The sequence below is a fragment of the Cajanus cajan genome, chromosome 6 (assembly GCF_000230855.2).
Source record: "Cajanus cajan strain Asha chromosome 6, NIPB_CcT2T_4, whole genome shotgun sequence".
Classification (NCBI taxonomy): Eukaryota; Viridiplantae; Streptophyta; class Magnoliopsida; order Fabales; family Fabaceae; genus Cajanus; species Cajanus cajan.
The window spans coordinates 56858761-56879635 of NC_138522.1; the positions used below are offsets into that span (position 1 = coordinate 56858761).

A 20875-nucleotide genomic window follows, 5' to 3' on the forward strand; every position below is an offset into this window, starting at 1 on the left:
ATAACCATGAAAATTATTATTGTTTTTGTTATTATAAAACTTTGAAACAAATTGAGGATTTAAGTTAAAACATTAAAATCAACAATTAAATTTCTTTGCTTCATATGCTATTTACTCATTTATAAACTCCTTGTTTAATTTATAGATTATAATTTTGTGTTTTTGTCCATATTTATTATATATAATTATTAAAACATGTCTTCAAAAACAACTTTATGGAAATCTAAAATAGAAAAAAAATGTTATTGATATTGAATTAAAAAAAACGTGCTCTCAGTAATACATTCTTTTTGTCAAAATCCTACACACATCGACGGTGACAGACTTTAAGGCTTTGTTTGGATTTGAGGATGGAAAAGGGAGAGTGGAAAAGGAGAGATTTGAAGGGAAAGTGAGTGAAAAGTGAGGTTGTTTGGATTAAGGAAAAGTGAATGGAAAGTGTAGAAAAAATTTGTGAAAGTTTGTGAGTGAATTGATTGATGTGATAGATAAAAATAAATTTTTTAATTGATGATTTTGTAAGATTACTATTTTGCCCTTAGGTTAAAAAAAGTTTATAATTATTATAATTAAAAGATAAATATAAAAATTTTAACTAAAAAAATAAATATAAAATCTTAATTTAAAATAAGTTAATTTAAATATTTGTTTTAAATTTAATGATAGATAAAAATAAAAAATTTAATAGATGAATACGTAATTTACACTTTTACTCTTGGATTAAAAATGAGTATAATATTATTTATTGTAAATAATAATAATTACAATAAAATTATATTAATAGGTATAATTTATTAAAATAAATAAATAATGATAATAATAATAATTATTATTAGAAAAATAATAAGAATCATAATAAATAATAATAATACTAATTATAATAAATAATAATAATATTAATAATAATGATAATAATAATAATAATATTTATAATAATAAATAATAATAACAAAATATAATATGATAATTATATTTTTTAATATTATTTTATTAATATTTATGAAAGTGTTATTATTTTAATTTTATAAATATGTATTATTATTTTTTTTATTTCCACTTTTTGATGTCAATATTTAAATAATAGAATTTTCTTAATATAAAAAATATGTACAATAAAATTTTTGAAAGTTAATTAATAAATTAAAAAATTGATAAATTATTGACATAAATTAGAATGAAATGAAGATATATTTTTTAATTATACAAGTTAATTTTTACCAATTAAAAAATTAAGAAATTTTTAACATTACAAATTTTGGGTTACATTTTTAAGAAACTGGAACGGCCCGTTCTTAACTACGGTTTTTAGGCCAATTTACTAGTTGAGAACGGCCTGTTCCAGTTCAGGAACGGCCCGTTCCGGTTTGGGAACGACCCATTCTAAGCTATTAAAGTAGCCTTGTTTTTGTAGATTGGAACGGGCCGTTCCAATTTTGGAACGCCCGTTCTGGTCACGCCTGAAAGTGAAAAAATGCTACATAATCGATTATGTATGGCACATAATCGATTATGTGCCACCATAATCGATTATGTGCCATGCATAATCGATTATGCTAGCACATAATTGATTATGTGCCCTGCATAATCGATTATGCTGGCACATAATTGATTATGTACCCCTGCATAATCGATTATGTACGTAATTTTTATAGGGGCAATCACGTCTTTCAATCCTTGCCAACGTGACTTTCTTCGCTTTTCTTCATGGTTTATCGAAGAACCCTCCGTACACCTCTCCCGCTTTTCCCCGCTTTTCTTTCTTCGTATTTCACTGGAAACAAACACGTTCGATCTTCGCCTTTCCTTCGTCGTGAATAGTAAATCAGTGGAAGCAAACATGGGCTAAGTGTGACTGGGGGAGCTATAACTGTCCAAACTTTCCCAAATTTTCTTATATATATATATTAATATTATATTTGTATATTATTATATTATTAATTGTAATAAAATTAAAAAAAAATAAGTAAAAAGGAGAAATTTTTTTATTTTTTAATTAATAAAAAATTTAATTTATAATTTTATATATATATAAAATAATTTGGCACCTCCAAACTTTTTATCTAAGTTTTACCACTGCACATCGATAGTTTAAATTAAAACTAAATATTTAAAAGAAAGAATAGGCAAATAAGAATGATGAATAAGGTATTTTAGTTAAAAATAATGAAAATGAAATAAAAATAAAGATGTTCATTACAAAAAAAAATTAAATATTTTTATAATGTACATATCATAAAAATGAATTTATATATCCACCCATTTATTGGAGCAACTCACCTAATCTATTATATTAATTATTACATATTTGTGATTAAAAAAAACATAAAATAACTTTTAGAAGTGACTGTTGACATGAATGACTAAATATTTATCTTAAAATAGATATGTTAATTGTGAATAATCTTAAAAATAATTTTGGTAATTATTTTAATGGATAAGAGCAAGATAAGAGTTGACTTGTTATTTAAAGAATTTTTTAATAAATAAAAAATAAAATTTATAAAAATTATGATTTTCAATGAATTTGCACTAATAACAGAAAATATATTAAAAAAGTGTGTTAGAGTGATTCTTGGCATAATTTCTCCTTCAATTATATTCGGATTAAGAAATTCAGATTGGTTTAGTGCAGGACAACATAGCCACTTTTCTCTTTCGGCTAGGACTCGGCTTTAGCAAGTAACTTTTTGCATGGTAAATGCAGTTTATAGATTATCATTGATTCCTCAGAATTTCGATCCACTGAATGTGGTATCTCAGGAGTCAGGACAAATGAAAAAGGGCAATTCCCTACCACTTTATTAGCAGAATATCGTATTAGTAAGTAATATTTGACATTTTAAAGTTTTAGAAACTAACATGACGTATTTTTACTTCCAATATTATTCCACTTAAGATCATCACAGACAAAAATACCAAACTGCCACCATTGGCTATCAGTGGCACAAGGAATTGAGAAACCCTGACCCGAATTAGTGCCGTAATTTGGGCTGCCAAAGAAAGTCGACATAGGCAGTAGTGTACTGAAGACTTCTAATCGAGTGGAAGCAAAGCAGAAACATGTTTTTTCAACTTCAGAGTGATAGGCGGTTACAGATATATATACAACATATTGAATACTAACTCTGAATTTCTGGTTAAAAAAAAGGCATTTCTTTTTGTGCAAGTTTTATTTAGGGGTATCAAAATTTTCTGTGATTAGAATCACATAAATGATGACATGTGTTAATTTTGTCAGAATTTTTATTTTTTAAGAATGTTTTAATACCATGATAAGCTTCTCTCGAACACATATTTAAATAGGTCGAGGACTATTATTTAAAAGGTTATAAATTAATGAGAGTTAAATAACAAATATTAAAACATTCTTAAAAAATAAAAGTTCTGACAAAATTAACACATGTCATCGTTTATGTGGTCCTAATCACAGAGATTTTTGGTACTCCCTAAACAAAACTTTCACCAAAAGAAATACCTAAAAAAATCATTAAACATTTTATATGTAACGTATGATATCACTAATGTATGTTCACTATTTTTTTAATGAAACATTCTATCTATTATTCATTCTTTATCTATTATTTTATAACTAGCGTTCTTAGATACTCTTTAACAGGATTCATATTATAATTAATTTGTAGACAAAGCTTATCTATTTACCTTCAGAACTGCATTCATGTGTTTTTTGAGACATTAAATTCTGTCGGCCCCATGCTTCTTGTCTTCTTTGCTAATATTTACATTATAATAACTAATGCTGAGATTATAATCGACTATTCATTTGCTCACTTGAATTTAGCAATTAGCACCTCATATAGATTATAGGTATCAGTATTAAATATTAATAGCATCCCTTGGCATAATTCATTTTTGAGACTGAAACCAAATGAAATTATTTCGTTCAGTAATGTTAATAACTTGTTGGGTTGGTTACTCGAACATTTGTAGGACTTGATCATATTTTGCATAGATTACTATTTATATACTACATGCGTAACGTTTGCGAATGTTTAGTAATAAAACAATGATAGATGCATACATAATTATCAAGTCTCAAGAACTCAAATTTGAGACCCTTGTTAAACTAGAACAACCATCTACCGGTAGTTACAACTTACCAGAGATTATTATTATATCTCTATATATATACATACCCAAAGTTTGAATCCAAGACCTTATTAAGGGAAATCAGAGGTGTTCAACTTTAAATTTGTTGATCTAGCTTTAGCATATGTGTGTATATATAATTAAAAAAGTTAGAATAAGAAAATCTGGGGTCAAAAGAAAATGGCAGTTATGGGAAGAACATGGGAGGGTTATCGACTACCCACTAATCTGATTTCTCGTTATTCCGTTTCGGCTCTTTTCAGAACAGTCATATGCAGACTCCACATTCTTAAAGGAAGGCCAATGCTATGAGTTATTTGTCGTTTCCCACTCCGAAAGTGTATAAAAAATTGGTAACGTGAAGATGAAACTTTAGCAGACCTTCCACTATGATTTCTTATTATATATATATAGTAACCTAAGCTTTTCGCTTCTGCATGCACTCCAAAGGCCAAACTGACTTAAACTTATTGCAACTTGTGTTCTAGTGCTCATAGTGGTCACTTTCTACCGCAAAATTCAGTGTCTGATTAGTCAACAATTAGAAAGTATTGATTTCATTCTCCTAGTTGTTGGCACTGACTAAGCCAATTGGTCCCAGGTTTTCTAAGTTTTAGAGACTAGACAGTGATAGATTCCTTCTCTTGGTTTCTTTTGCTTCAACTAGTTTTCTTTCATTTCTTTTTCAATCCCTGGTAGAAAATGTTCAGAGTGAAGCATTCTCATATTTTGCCACTTGCATTCTGTATATTTTTCCTTACTTTGTTTCTTCTGGTCCAAGCTAGGCATCATTCTCATACAAAACACAAGCACTCACATTCTCATAAATCTTCTAAACCTCCAAAACAAGCACCTCCTAGCCCTCCTCACAATGAGAACCATAACAATGCCTCTTGCATTTTTGATGTAACAAAATTTGGAGCAATAGGAGACGGAAAAACAGATGACACAGAGTCTTTCAAGATGGCATGGGACACTGCCTGCCAAAGTGAATCATCAGTTAATGTTATCCTTATACCCCAAGGTTTCTCTTTCCTCATTCACTCCACTATCTTCACTGGCCCTTGTCAAGGTGGCATGGTGTTGAAGGTAATGTATAATTATTTTGCAACATTTGGTTATTAACTTTTTACAATTTTTTAAGGGTAAAGTTCATTAATGGACCTAATTTTCAATTATATGGATTAGGTTGATGGCACTCTTATGCCCCCTGATGGACCTGAATCTTGGCCAAAGAACAATAGCAGGCACCAATGGTTGGTCTTTTATAGAATCAATGGAATGTCACTGGATGGAGGTGGTTTAATAGATGGCAGAGGAGAAAAATGGTGGGACCTTCCTTGTAAGCCACACAAGGTACTGAAGAATTTGAATTATATAAGAATATTTTAAGGATAAAATATGTCTTAATTTCCTCAATTTTGGTCAAAATTTGTCTTAGTCTCTACACTATAAAAAGAATGACTTTTGATCCTTGTATTTTTTTATAATTAGTGAATTTTGTTCCTCACCTGATAGAAGGACAAATTCACCCATGATGAAAAAAATACAATGATCAAAATCAGTTTTTTGAAGCATAGAAATTAAAACCAATTTTAACTGAAAATTAAGGGACTTGAGACACATTTTATCATTTTTGTAAAACAATTTAGGTGCTTCAAACAGTCACTGACACCAAGTACCCTACAATAAATGCCTCAGGGACCTCATGGGACAACACAGCCAGGACCATGTGATAGCCCAATTGTGAGCTTTCAAAGCCTTTCTTCTGTTTACATCATCTATTTGTGTTACTGCATTGTGATTGAACATAATTCTACATGGTGCAGGCCATAAGGTTTTTTATGAGTTCCAACTTGACTGTGCAAGGACTTAGGATAAAAAACAGTCCCCAGTTCCATTTCAGATTTGATGGCTGCAGAGACGTGCATATTGAATCAATCTACATAACAGCTCCGAGACAAAGCCCCAACACTGATGGGATTCACATAGAAAATACAAATGACGTGAAAATATACAATTCTGTTATTTCTAATGGTTAGGCACTTGAAATTCTTCTAATTCTCCGCACCTATTGCATCAAAAATCATTATTAATGTTTGTAGCTGAATTATCTTTTATAGGTGATGACTGTGTATCTATTGGATCCGGCTGCTATGATGTAGATATAAAGAATATTACATGTGGACCTGGCCATGGAATTAGGTAACCTATTGTTTGCTTTCAAGAGAAGTTTTAATCTATTCATTTATTGCATCAAAAACCATTGATAGAGGACGTTTGATAACTAGAAAAATATGCTTTCTATTTTGCAATTATTAAAAGAACATTAATTGAAAATATAAAAGAAAAAAACATAAAATAAACCAAATCTCCCTCTTAACTTTTTGCTTTAGTCCACTGTTTTAATTTTTTAATGTAGAATTGAAGAGACAATGATGGCACTCTGGATTACTTAGGCACAAGGATTCTAACACTAAGTCTTAAAATTAACCATCCCAAAAGCTCAAGCATTTAAACTTTTACAATATTGCTAACAGTTATCTTGTTGACTCATTCAGCATCGGTAGTTTGGGAAATCACAACTCTCGAGCTTGTGTTTCAAACATATTGGTGAGAGACTCACTCATAAAAGTGTCAGATAATGGGGTTAGGATCAAGACATGGCAAGGTGGATCAGGATCAGTATCTGGAGTGACATTCAGCAACATCCACATGGTTAGTGTAAGAAATCCAATCATAATTGACCAGTTCTACTGCCTCACTAAGGAATGCACCAACAAGACCTCTGCAGTACATGTATCAAACATTATCTACACAAACATAAAGGGAACATATGATATAAGTAGCTCTCCAATGCGTTTTGCATGTAGTGACTCTGTCCCATGCACCAACTTAACACTCTCAGATATTGAGCTTCTTCCAGCTCAAGGATACATAGTGAATGACCCTTTCTGTTGGAATGCTTATGGAGATTTGGAGACACTAACCATTCCACCAGTCTCTTGTTTGTTGGAGGGCAGTCCTCAGTCTGTGTTAGAGCGTGACATAACTCCTTGCTGACACACTAGATTCTGTAGAGCAAAAAATGTGCGCATGCATGTATATAATTGTTTATTTGGGAAGTGACTAGGGCCATTAGGGAATACGGCAGCATGATGTTGAATATTATGTTATGATTGTTGAGGAGTTGAGTTTTTTATACTCCTACCCAATTGTAAACTATATATGTGGCGTGATTATCCATGATTGAAATTGACGTTTGAACTTGATTGCTTAATTCATTGCTTCTATCTTAATAATAAGGGCTCGGATTTGCGACCCCCACTACTCCGACACAAGTGTCATGGCTAGCTATATCATTTGAAACACGTATCCCATCGGCTTTACGTTAAGCACAAGGACTTTCAAGTGCGTACTCAATAGTCTTTCCTAGATTACGCTAAAAACAAATATTGGTTAGGTGTTATATTTTTAATATACATGTTGCATGTCTATAATACACTATATGACTATACCAACACACAATTTGGTTATAGTATAAAAATTGTTTTTGTCCTATGGGCCATGATGTATATGGAAGATTTGTAAGTGAGAGAAGTCCTCCATTAGATTGGACCATCAAAAGGATCCTTCTAAGGTTAATGTTAGATGAGTGTTAAGTTCACTTATATTTTTCATTGGAGATATCCCCATTATGATATTTTCTAACTTTGTGTATATGATTCATCACAAAAATATATATATATATATATATTAACAATTTAGTTTCTATTAGATAAAAGGATATCTATGACTTATTTTTTAATTTTTCCGTTATATATATGTAATTTTTTGTGTAGGGTGATGAAACAGAACAATAGGTTCTTATATTCTTACATTAAGCAATTGAAATTCATGAGAGTCAAGTGGTCATAAATAATTCCCTAGTCATTCCTCCCATATAATTCACAATATATTGCGTGAAAAGTTCTGTAACATAAGAAATTAGGCATCAGAGATTTGGTTATACTAATATTACAATCATCAATAAACTGTTAAGTGGTGGAGGGTGTTGAATAGCTTTATATATCTGACAGATCCAGAATCCCCATTTTTCATATACCATTATGTCCATTTGGACCTCCTAGGAAAAAACACTGAAGTTGAATTGTTTATTGATGATACCACACTATTTAAGCAAACCAAGTCTGGTATTTGACGAATTTACTGTTTCTTTTAATAGAACTTAATGCTTTAACAGATGCACTGAACTTTTGTCTCCCACGGAAAATAATATAATCTGGTCCAGGTCCTCCATATGAATCAGTTTACTATATAAATCAGAAACATGAAGAGATTCCAACACTCCCTTGGCATTTGTGTCTTCATGACGATGACCGACAAGAGTGTAAATTAACAAAAATTAAAGAATACTTAAATATGGAGGGTGTTCGGAAATGAAAGGAAAAGAGTATGATATGATAATAACATGGTAGTGAGTGAGCGTGAGTGATTCATTGCATGCCCAGTGGCCACGCTAATCATATGTCATACTATATTAAGGACAATGAAGAAAGTAAAATTATATATGTATGTTTAACAAACTACACTTTGTCATTTTCTTTGACTATAAAATATATTCTCTCCTCCTCCAAAAAATACATGTGTTATAATTTAAACCATTTAATGTAAACCAACCTTTTAAAAGTTTTTTTTCCCTCTCTTTTTGCAACTCTTAGGAATTTTAGCTAACTATAATTTTGAATTTTCACTGTCTTTGGGATCGTTAGAATATGAAATTGCAACGACCATAAAATTAAACTCGCGTGATTGGTGTCAAATTAAGTTAAATCGATTGAAATGTCTCAGTTTAACTAATATAGAAATATTCTCAATAAATACTTCAAATCTACCAATTGGCTTTCTCTCACGAATAAATTACACGTTAAATATATCAATTGGAGGAGGATTTTCCTCGTCCACGCTTCTATTTTTTTTTTTTTTTAATATATAATCAAGTTTGATATTAAAAAAATTATAATAATATTCATACATTATACTCAACCAATTAAACTACATCTTCTGATTGAATAAAGTTCGATTCATTTAAGATGCAAGTAATTTCTAGTTACACTTTTATCTTTTCTTGCTTTTAAATATACAATTTTCTTGTTTTAATAGATGAAAATACACCATACTTTTCACCATTCTGATTTTTATTTTTATAAAAAAATAATAATTTATATTAAATAAAAATTATCAGAAAATCAATTATTAATATATTCGTGCATTTTTTTTGACAAAAAAATATATATGTTACTAAATTATTTGATTTTTATATTTTTTTTATCAAAATTAAATTTCTTTCTCCATTGAACATCAATATTGGCAGCCTTTTATATACTATTAATGACAAATTTGGTTAATTTTTTCCCCTCTCTCCTAATTTTTTGATTTTTCATAAATTTTAACTAATAAGAACGAGTATATATATTAAGATGAGAGTGTTTTTAACACTTATTGGTTCTCATGCATTTAATTTTAACCATCTCATATACAATATGCATTACATTTTCTAAAACATCCATAATCACATGTATTATAGATATTGCTTTTATTTATCATCTTAAGAGTATTTTGGATTAAAAATATTAAATAAGGTTGATTTTGTTGGAATTTATTTATATTTAATTAAAAAAAATTAAATAGTTTTTACTTATGTATAGGTTTAGAGGAGTATTATACTAATTTTTGGTAACTAGTATTGTATTATACTAATTAAATGAATGTAAGTATAAATATGCAAAAGTTCAGAAATTCATACAATTAAGTAATGATGTTAATGTTTAGGTTCCCAACTATCCAAATAAAATGCATTTAAATAAAATTTGAATAACAATCGAACAAAACATTATAAATCTATATGGAATCTAATACTATTGGGCTAACCTTAAAGAGAATCAAAATCAAAGTTTGAATCAATAGGATGTTGTTCCGTTATTTGAACATGTACATGAATTATTATTACCTCGCTGAAAACCGTCTTCTCCTAAGGGCGTCTCTATATATTTGGTTCCAAGTTTTGTTCACAAAAATCAGATACACATGCAACGCATCTAGCCCAAACTATACTCTGAAAAGCCTTCCAAGAAAAAACATAGGAGGCAACTATAAAATAATTTTATATTGGTGATTGCAAATTATTCATATCCCTCACAACTAACCTAATTTTATTGGCTCCAGGTAACTGTACGTAACATTGTTGAAGGTCTTATGGAGGGAGATGATGCAGTAACTCCTGAATGATTAATGGAAGGACGTGACATGAATATGTATGGAATAAAGTCGAAACTCCAAAGTTAACGAAAACTGTCAAAATATAATTTATAGATTCAATAATATTTTTATATTATGAATTTAACTATAAACTATTTTATAAATTTAAATGATTATTTATTATAAATTTTAGCCCATGTAAATAATATTTATCTTATGCAACATACAAAAACTAAAATGCTACTCTACTATAATTATGTAAGTTCTTAACTAATTACAATCATAAAAAAATAAAAAATAAAAATTCATCGTCACAAACAAAGCAGTGAGTGGTGCTAATTGTTGTAAAATTATAAGTTGAGAAAGGCCATCCATAACATAGTTAAAGTGGAGCAAGTATAAAAATGAATCAATTTGAATAACTTGTAACAATTTTATCACCTCGAAGTAAATTATATTTGGTCGGTGTGATGTGACAACTTTTTCTCCTAAACTGTAACTATCTATCATTGAAAACGAATTATCTTTGAGTTGAGGATATTTTTTAAATTGTGAAGCTAATTATTTATTTTAGAAAAAAATATCATGTACGAACATAAGATTCGCTTAGAATACATTATTGAGGTGAATTCAAGAGTAAGGTGACTCAAGCCACTACTTTAGGTCTCTAAAAAGTAGTTATTTAATATCAACATTTGTACGATTTTTATTATTAGTTACAACCATTGGATGAGTTTAAAAGAAAATATCCAAAAATGTAAAGGTGAAAAGAGAGACTTTGATAGACCATGGGCCAAGGGCCCAGTTACTAGAACTATTGCTAGAAGAATACAAGAAGAGTTGGACCTCTTGAAGACTAGTGGGCTTTTCAAGCTCAAGATATTCTTCACTTGGACTACTCTATCATAAAGAGAAGGCCTAGATCTACTTGTGAATATTGTATAATTTGTACATAGTCTCTTGTATAGGTTATTTTTGCCTTTGTATTTGTGAGGCACTTTACTTGCTTTTTCTAGTGTTTGTATATTGATTTTAGGGTAGGCTACTTGGAGAGTTTAACTCCATTTAACCTCCCTAATTGATACATTCATTTTATATTTTTTCAGTAGGGAAAAACGGGTGGCTTTTAGCAATGCTTGAGGGTGTGACTAGTAAATGGGCCAGAACTGGGCCTAGGCAAAATTTTGCATATTAGACTCATTTTGTTCCTAATTTTTCATAGATTTGATTTAGCTAGGTCTCATCATCATATGATGAACCTAACTAAACAAAATCAAATATTTTTGAAATAAATCATGGAGCATTTTGGAGCCTTAGCTGCCTAGCCTTCACCTTTGTTCATGGCCGAAATTTGCTAGCTTCTCCTTCAAGCTTTGAAGCTTGCCTTCACCTTTGTTCTTGGCCGAAATTTGCTAGCTTGCCTTCACCTTTGTTCTTGACCGAAATTTGCTAGCTTCTCCTTCAAGCTTTGAAGCTTGTCTTCCAAGTTTCTAAACCTTAGTAGATTAGGCTGACTTTACCATGGTTCTTAAGTAAACCATGGTCAAGGTTAGCTTCTCCTACAAGTTTTAGAAACCATGGATGATTAGCTACACCTTACCATGGTTCCTAGTGAACCATGGTTAAGGTTGGCTTACACTAGAAGCTACCTCTCCCTATATATTTGTATTTTCTTCACTTGTAATCATTTTTGAACATTTGAGAAATAAAACTTCAGATTTCTCTCTCAAGAGTTTCTCCCAAAATCGAAGAGAGTCTTCTCTCTAAGGTTCTCACCAAAGGTTTTCAACATTTGCCTTGGTTCCTCAAGCTTCCTTCACAAGCTAAGGAGTAACCGAACCACTTCAAGTATTTCTACTCCATTGAAGCTTGCCTCAAGGAGTTTCGGACTTCATCTCAAAGCATCCTCAAGAGTTTCTTCGGTCTTTGCATGGAGAACTTGAAGAATCAACATTCTTCTCCAAGTAGCTCCATTAGACTCTTGGATTTAGAAAGAGAGAAATTACATAAATATTAATTTTTCCTCCCAATTCAAACTTTAAATTATTTTATTTTTTACTATAATTTATTTCGCAATTTCTAATTTAACCTTAATCCAAAAGATTATCCATAAAATAATATTTTCACGAGTAATTATATACTTTAATTAGGTTAATTAAAAAATTAGATATAATCATTGGTTAAATATTTATAATAAAAATAAGTAATAGAGGAGTAACATTTTTAAAATTGGGTCATCACCAACATGACTCTTCTACCAAACTAAACAAGTTCATCTGTTAATCCTGTTTTATTCGTATGATTATTATAATTCTAATCACAAGAAAAATAAATAAGGATAAGCTTATGAAAGGAAATAACATATACAATAACATGAAGCAATAACATAGATAACTTAAAAAACAATAGTCCTTTATACAACACAACTTTTGCTCATCACCAACTACAACACATATAACATACACCACAACACATCTTAACAACTTCAAAATAACAACATTATCAACATAGACAACAATAAACAACTATTGAGTCATCACATGTATTAACTATATAAATTTACTACAATGGAGATAAACAATTTAAGTAATTAGACCCTATCAAAGCACAACGTTTGACCGATCACAACCAAGTCATGTATAAACAACTTCAGGCATTTTAAAGAACTTGTTTAACAACCTATTTTGATTTCTTAAGTGTCACCACTTAAAATACAAAGTATAGTACTCTGTTAAGGTATAACAGTTTGAGTATGAGTCTACTACAACATTAACTTGCAACATTAAGTTACCTATGAGATTAGTCCACCGACTACCCTCCTAATACTACATCCCTTTAATACTTGGTTAGGGACTAAGTCTTCGATCTTATATTTTAATTGATTGGTTGTTTCATACATATATGCCTCAACCTTGTTCACATATGAATTCCACATAAAATATAGAGGAGACGACTTAAAATAAATACTTATTCAGAAGTCAGTTTACTTACCAAAGGATTCTCAACTAGGCTCATAGAGTATCATAACTTATATCCACAAAATGAAATATTTTAATTTCTAAAATATCTTTCACTCTCCTCTAGTTTTTATGTATCTAACAAGGACATGTATATTCACCACATGCCAAATAATTTAACAACTTAATCAATTATAACATCATACAAATATACAACATCATCATCTATCAACTTAACAATTTAATAAGGACATGTATATTCACCACATGCCAAACAATTTAACAACTTAATCAATTATAGCATCATACAACTATACAACATCATCATCTATCAACTTACAACTTAACAACAAAAACATCATTATATAGTATATCAACTACGAACTTCATGAATTATCATCATACCTTCTTCATCATACAAGTTAGTCATCATTTATCAATCACATAACAACTTAAAACCACACATTAAAGACATGTATAACTCGCGTTTGATGCAATCCCTTGGGCACCCGATATCATTGGAGCAGAGTTTTCCTATCTTGCCTATATCTAATGCCAAACTACTCACGTTCAACATGGATGAAGTAGAAACTCTCCCATTCTTTCATGTCTAGTGGGACAAAACCTAAACCTAGCCCCAATCAAGTAGAAGCAGTGTTTTAAAAATCGGATCGAACCGACCGGTCGTACCGGTTGAACCGGGAACCAGTGGTCTAGCCGGTCTGAATCTTGAGTTGGATCAATTATGCATTCGACATGTTTCAAATCAGAGTGAATCGGTCAATTTTTCGATTCAACCAGTGATCATCGATGGGTCGAACCAGTGGGTCAAACTGGTTCAACAAAAAAATTAATAATTTTTTTAATGTATTTCTTTATACAAAGTAAAAATAAAGATAATTTTAAATAAAATGAAAATTGAAATTTAAGATAAGATATGAATTTATTGAAATTTATAAGTATAAGATATATTTAACATGAATATATTTTTAGAAAAATTAATAAAAACTGGGTCATGCGATTCAATTAGTGTCCCACCGGTTTAATCTTTGACCCACTGGCCTAGTATCTTAACCGATTTAATGATCGGTTCAGTTTTTAAAACTATGGGTAGAAGGCCTCAACTTGATCCATGTTTGACGTCACTCCTTTGGCACCTGACATGATTTCAACTCGAAACAATTATCTTTCCTCATGTCTAACATCATTCAAATTACGCTCGACGTGATCAAGTTAGAGACAATTTTCTCTTCTCACGTCCAACACGACCAATCATATGCCCGACATAAAGAAAATGAGAACCCCTGACTTCAAACCATGCTCGTCATCATGAAGGTGTCCTAGCATGATATCAATTTTTGCACTTATGCAAAATTCGAATTCACCTAATCCACTTGAAAAATAACAACTTACCAACATGCATTACATCATTCCACATCTAAACAACATGTACAACATTATACCATCAAAAACCGAGAATCATCATATTTCATATAATGGACAACTTTGAGACAAAAAATGCAACTTAGCTAACCATCATGAATTCAATCAATCTCAACTACAATAGATGATCCTCAGGCAATAAACAACCATCAAAATCAAATAATCTTCAATCCATAAACTTCCCTTACCTCTAGTCAATCCAAACCGAAGAGAGGAGAAGAAGATTTTGCACGACCAAAGACTCGAGATTCTTGGCTTTGCAAGCTTTGATTCAACAATCAACACACTCAATCATTTGTACGAGGAGTAGAAGATGAATAAGGGAATGAGAAATTGAAAAGGATTTTCTTGAGTTCCAGAATTTTTTTTCTAATTATTCTTAAAACATAAATTTATGAGATTCATGTCTTAAAAAAATCTTATATACCATTGTCCCAATTGATTCAACTAACATTGATTTAAAGACAATTTAACTCTCAAAGTTTTGAAATTACAGTACTAAAAATAATTAATAATTAATCATATAATTAAAACATCTAAAACTTATAATATTATATATTATAATTTTTTAAAATTAAACAAAAAATTTATAAAAGAATAAAAGTCTTTACCAAACAAGTGGAAAAGTGTTCACGATACTCATAACCCCAAGTTATCTAACTCAACCAGAGCTAACTACTTTACTTTGAATTTTTAGATTATTCGAGCAGAACATAACTCGAAAATACTAATTACTGTTAAAAAAAAAATCTCCTTCCCATTTTGACGGATATTGGAACTGGGGTACCTTCTATCTGAAAAGTCTGCAAAACAATGATTTATAAGTAGCTTTCTATTTTGCTAAATAATGTATATCGACAGCTTTCGTGATTCACTCAACCACTTATTTTTGCCCCGTTGCAATCAACGTAGGGGTGGGCCATATTGGATACTTTTTTTTCTATTCACGCAGCAGGAGATATTTTTTTTTCTTCTCTTTTTATATATGAGTTAAAATAAATTTTTAGAAATATTAATAAAAAATATTTTATAAAATAACTTAGATATTATTAGGGATTGGAGGTTAAGACACACATACACATGATCCTTATGATTTTGTTTTTAGTTTATTCCTTGCAACGGAACTTCCATATGGACTCACCAATAAAAGGATTTTCGACACAATAATCCTCCCTTCAATATAATTGAGCAATGGAGATAACTGTGTGTATATAATTTCATATCCATCCTCTTTTTGAATGACGTGAGACTTTACTTGCATTATAACATATATAAGTTAATTTTAACTTATAAAAAAAATTATTATTTTTTTATATATTTATAAGTTCCAATTAAACAAATACTTCCTGCACTGTTATATGATGTGTGTGTGTTTTTATTTTTTATTATTAGGTGGTAGTGTAGTACCTAATGATGTGTTTGGATGAAGAATTTATATAAAGTAATTCATTTATTTGAAGAATTTCAAATTCCTTGAAGTGAAATGCTTTGTTTGAATGAGGAATTTACAGAGAATTTGAAATCTAAACATTTATGAAATTCCTTAAAACAGTAAAATTTCAAATTCTCTCAAAAATGGAAGAATTTGAAATTTCTCATATTTATTTTTCTTATTTTACCTATATATTTTATCTTATCTCTTCATTCTTTTAATTATTGAATATTCAAAAATATTTTTTAAATTATTAAATATTTAAAAATTGATTAATATTTATTTTTATAAAATTTAATTTAAAAATCTTAACATATAAATATATTTTTAAAATTAATTTTATTATGATAAAATTAAATTATTATATTCAATCTAACAAACAAATTTTCTTAATTTAATAAATTAAGTTGAGTGAGATTAAGGTAAGTTGAAGAAATATATTAGTTATGAGGTGGCAATAAATAAATTTTGGAGGATTTAAAAGTCTTACCGAACAGAACAGTGAATGGTGACGCCAACCATGGTACGTCATCAGTCTTTCTGATTAAGTTGTTGGCTGTCTCAGATTCCATCCACTGATTAGCATCATGACGTGACGTCAATTGAGGTGCCATTTTTTTTAAAATTACAATCATGCCCCTTCCTTCTGGGAAACCAAAGGTGAGAAAAATAGTTAACTGTCGTGTATTGTTAGGAAAGGAAAAAAAGAAAAGGAATGCAAAAATAAATCAACTCATGACCTTTACTCTATTTTAGATTCATCACAATGCAAAGTTTATTCTACTTTTTCTTCATCTACTTCCATTTATACGTTGATTTGACTAACACTATGCTTAATTTTTTTAAACAAAATTTTGAATGAGTTTTATAATAAAAAATATAATTAAAAAATTCACTAAATATAATCAAACAAATTCTTTTATTAAAAATTAATTATTAATAAAATTAATAAATATTTCGTATTAACAATATGATTATTACATAAATATATTTCATCTATTTATTAACAAAAATTTTAATGATAGATTTTCTTCACAAAAAATAAGTTAATATTATTATATATTTTTGATTGAATAAACAATTATGATCGATTTGATTTATTAAATAATTACTCTTAAAGTGTTTTCTTTCATCATTGTTTTCTGCTGTGTTGCATCATTATGTTTCGAATAATAATGTTTCCAAGAAAATAAATAAATAAATATACCGTGTGATGTAAAAATAATAATAAACAAAGAAAAATGTCTATAATTAAGAATATGTATAATTATATCTATACATCTATATATATTATAAAGAAAATATATTTTAATAATTATTTTTTAATGACCGATTATCTCTTAAATATATAAAAAAATATTATTATATTTTTTTAAATAATTATCCATAATTTATAATATTTATTTATATGATACGATATAAAATGTCTCGACCTCTCTAGTTATATATAAAAGTGTAATTTTTGTTATTTAAATTTTAAAATTATCTATAATTATATTATATATATATTTTTTTTATATTTTAAATATATGTTTGATATAATATTGGCATTTATTAATTAAATAAAACTCACTCTAAATACTATTTTTAAAACAGTTATTACCAAATTCAATAATTTTATCTCTACAGTATAATTTTGTTACAGTATTAATATATTCTAATTAAATTCTTTATTTTTTTTAACTTCTTAAAAAGTCTAATTTGATATATTAACATAGTAAAGATTTTTACGTCCTCAATAAATAAAAAACACTCTAGATGATTTTTTAATTAATTATGAAAATTACAATAAAGAACGATCTATAATTAATAAATAAATAAAAATCTTTACACTAACAATACCTTCAAATTAAATTATTTTTAAAAAAATTAATATATTATTTTACAAAACTAACCAATTTAAAATCACCTTAAATATTTGTTTTTCTTTCTTTTCTATACTTTTAAATTTTGTTTTACGATATTAATTAATACATTTTTAAAAAAAAATAGTTTATCCTTTTTATAAAATTATTTTTAACTAAAATACTGTAATTATTTTAGTATAAATATTATACATTAATAATATAAGTTGATTGTGTCTCTTGGAAGAGTGAAAGAAGATGACTTACTGAGTTATATATATAAAATAAAATAATGAAATGGTAAGGCTTAATTTTTGTAATACGTGATGGCATTTAGTTAGAGAGGTTTATATATATAAAGAAATGAAGAGATGGCAACGGTGTGGATCGATGGAAAATAAGAAGAGAGAGGAGGTTGTTGAAGAAGAAGAAGAAGAAGAGATGAAAGAGTTCTACATGCTGTTGCGGCGGTTCAGAGAGGCGCGTGATCGCCGGCGAAAGGAGCTGGAGGAGGCGGAGGAGAATAAGAAGAGGAAACTGCGTACCACCTCGAGTACAAGTGTTAATGTTTGGATGCCATCATTCCAGTGGGAAGATTTCACCAACGATGTTCAATTCAGAGGAACACCACCATCACCATCACCATCACCATCACCACCTTCTCATTCGCCACACAAACACCACTCTCTCGATCTCAACCTCTCTCTCTAGTCTCTAGTCTCTACCTCCATCCTTATTCCTTATTCTCAATCATCATATTCCTAATTAACCAAGTAATATCATTTTTTATAATTACGCTTCATCTCAATGCTCATCCAATTTCCTTCCTTTATCATACGCTACTTAACTCCGTCCATCACAAAAAAATAAACATAAAATAAATTTATTCAAACAAGTCTATGTATATCTACATAAAATAATGTGTTATCACCTTTTTTATTTTCACTTAGCCAAGTATATTTAACATGTCTTATCACCCTTTTTTTCTCTTTCTTTTAAACCTTTCAAGGTTTCTTAAACTAGGTGGTGGTCTTTGAGTTAGAAACTACTGAAGCACACACGTTGCTTTCTTTCTTTAACTTTTATTTTTGTTCTTTGTTTATTGTGCCAGACAAAAATAACTCAACAAATTGATATAATGGTTAAATATCATGCACTCACACATATTATAAATATGTGGAAATTTTGCATTAATTTGAGACTCATCATAGTAATTTTTTTATTAATTAATGACAGTTATAATATTACGAATAAGATTAACTTTTAATACAATTTATAAAGAATATTCTAATAAATAAATAAAAAAAGTTAAAGCAGTCACGGCTATTTGCCTATAGCACACTTTCAGTGGGCGATTATTACTGTTCTGAGGTGAATTCTATGGTGTATTTTAGAAGGTAAAATAATGTATAACTATGATGGTTTATCAAATAATTAATAATTAAAATTTTAACATTTTCATAATATATAAATAAAATGCTAACCAGTGCCAAAGGTCTTCTTAAGAAATAAAAAATATAAAAATGTTATTGAAAAATATATCTACATGTTTATTCGTATAATTTTATTATAGTTTTTAATATATTATTTTTCATATATCGATTCCTTAAATAGTGTTCTAATGAGGTTATTAAGATCTATATGTATAATCATAACTTTAACTGCTATTTTATGAAATGGTAATTAACTATAATTTGTACTTTAAAGTGTACCCTATAGTTTAAAGGAATTGAACCTTGAAGCGAGCGAACCATTTTCTAGTCGATATATAACACAGTTATAGAAGAAGCTTTATCAATGTAGAGGTTTTGGGTAGCTATTTTCTTTACGTTACAGACATCTCTTTTTTATTTTTAGTTTTAGTACCAGGAGGAGTGGGTGTGAAATTTGAGATATATACGGAAGAAGTTATATATTTTAAAAATGGATGAACAACGAAATAAAAATTACTAATTAAGATTGGATCGGCTATCAATTCAACTATACCAATCGGGTCATAAAAGCTAATGATTAAAGTTCTTCAACAACTCAACATGGACAATAATGTAGTTCACAAGGTGTGAATATATGAAGGGTGGATTCAGTAAAGTAAATAAAATAGGAATGAGAGGGATCACATAATATAACATCGAAGGTTGATATATATTGTTTATTTTATCTTCTAGATTGAGCCGTTGATTTTAAAAAGAGTCAAATTAAATAAATTAAATAACTCTTAAATTATTTAAGCATCTTGAAACTTTACTTGATCGAAATAGAGGAACTTATTTGAATAGCTTGTGACATTTTATATGATGGTATTGCGTCACAGATGTAAAAATTCAGATCGATCTGAAGCGATTCATAATTGAATCGATTAAATTAAAAAATTCGATTCATGAACCTGAGGTTGAGCTGGATCAAGCTTCTCATGATGACATTTACCAAACTCACTTGAGGGCTTTGTTAGATAGTCCAAGGCATTTCAAACATTCCAATTCTTCTTTATGTACTTTTACGTCCAATTCTCAGTCTTATAAGATCTTTGTAGTAATAGATTCAACTTAGTCACACTACTATTGTTTTTACAAACTTAAATGTCAGAATGACATTTTAATACCCACACGATTGATTGTGATCTCTACTGTCCAGAGCAATTCACTATCCAGTCGGCATAATAATAAAAGATTGAAGTGATATGTAAATAGTCTTTATTACAATTTTCTTAGGTCAAGAAAAAAAAAACTCAAAGAAGAAAGAATTGGAATGTATAAGGAATCTTGGCTTCCAAGCATTCAATAAATAAAAAAAAGACAGTCTAGAATTTAGGTCCATAAAAAAATGCTTGTTATTAA

General features: G+C 29.0%; 1 protein-coding gene across 1 annotated transcript; it reads left to right on the top strand.

Annotated features, from left to right (window-relative positions):
- Nucleotides 1-3805: 3805 nt before the first annotated feature.
- On the top strand, nucleotides 3806-7387 carry LOC109797741 (Pectin lyase-like superfamily protein). The gene is made up of 6 exons (XM_020357866.3): nucleotides 3806-5196; nucleotides 5296-5463; nucleotides 5809-5853; nucleotides 5937-6144; nucleotides 6231-6312; nucleotides 6669-7387. The coding sequence occupies exons 1-6, from the start codon at nucleotides 4810-4812 to the stop codon at nucleotides 7168-7170; spliced, it is 1392 nt and encodes a 463-aa protein (XP_020213455.1). The 5' UTR covers nucleotides 3806-4809; the 3' UTR covers nucleotides 7171-7387.
- Nucleotides 7388-20875: the final 13488 nt, after the last annotated feature.

Excerpts from the sequence above, each read along its gene's own strand:
- LOC109797741 (XM_020357866.3), top strand. The coding sequence starts at position 4,810 with ATGTTCAGAGTGAAGCATTCTCATATTTTGCCACTTGCATTCTGTATA. Across the intron at positions 5,854-5,936 it reads GACCATGTGATAGCCCAATT|GCCATAAGGTTTTTTATGAG; the intron begins GTGAGCTTTCAA and ends TACATGGTGCAG. Across the intron at positions 6,145-6,230 it reads CAATTCTGTTATTTCTAATG|GTGATGACTGTGTATCTATT; the intron begins GTTAGGCACTTG and ends TATCTTTTATAG.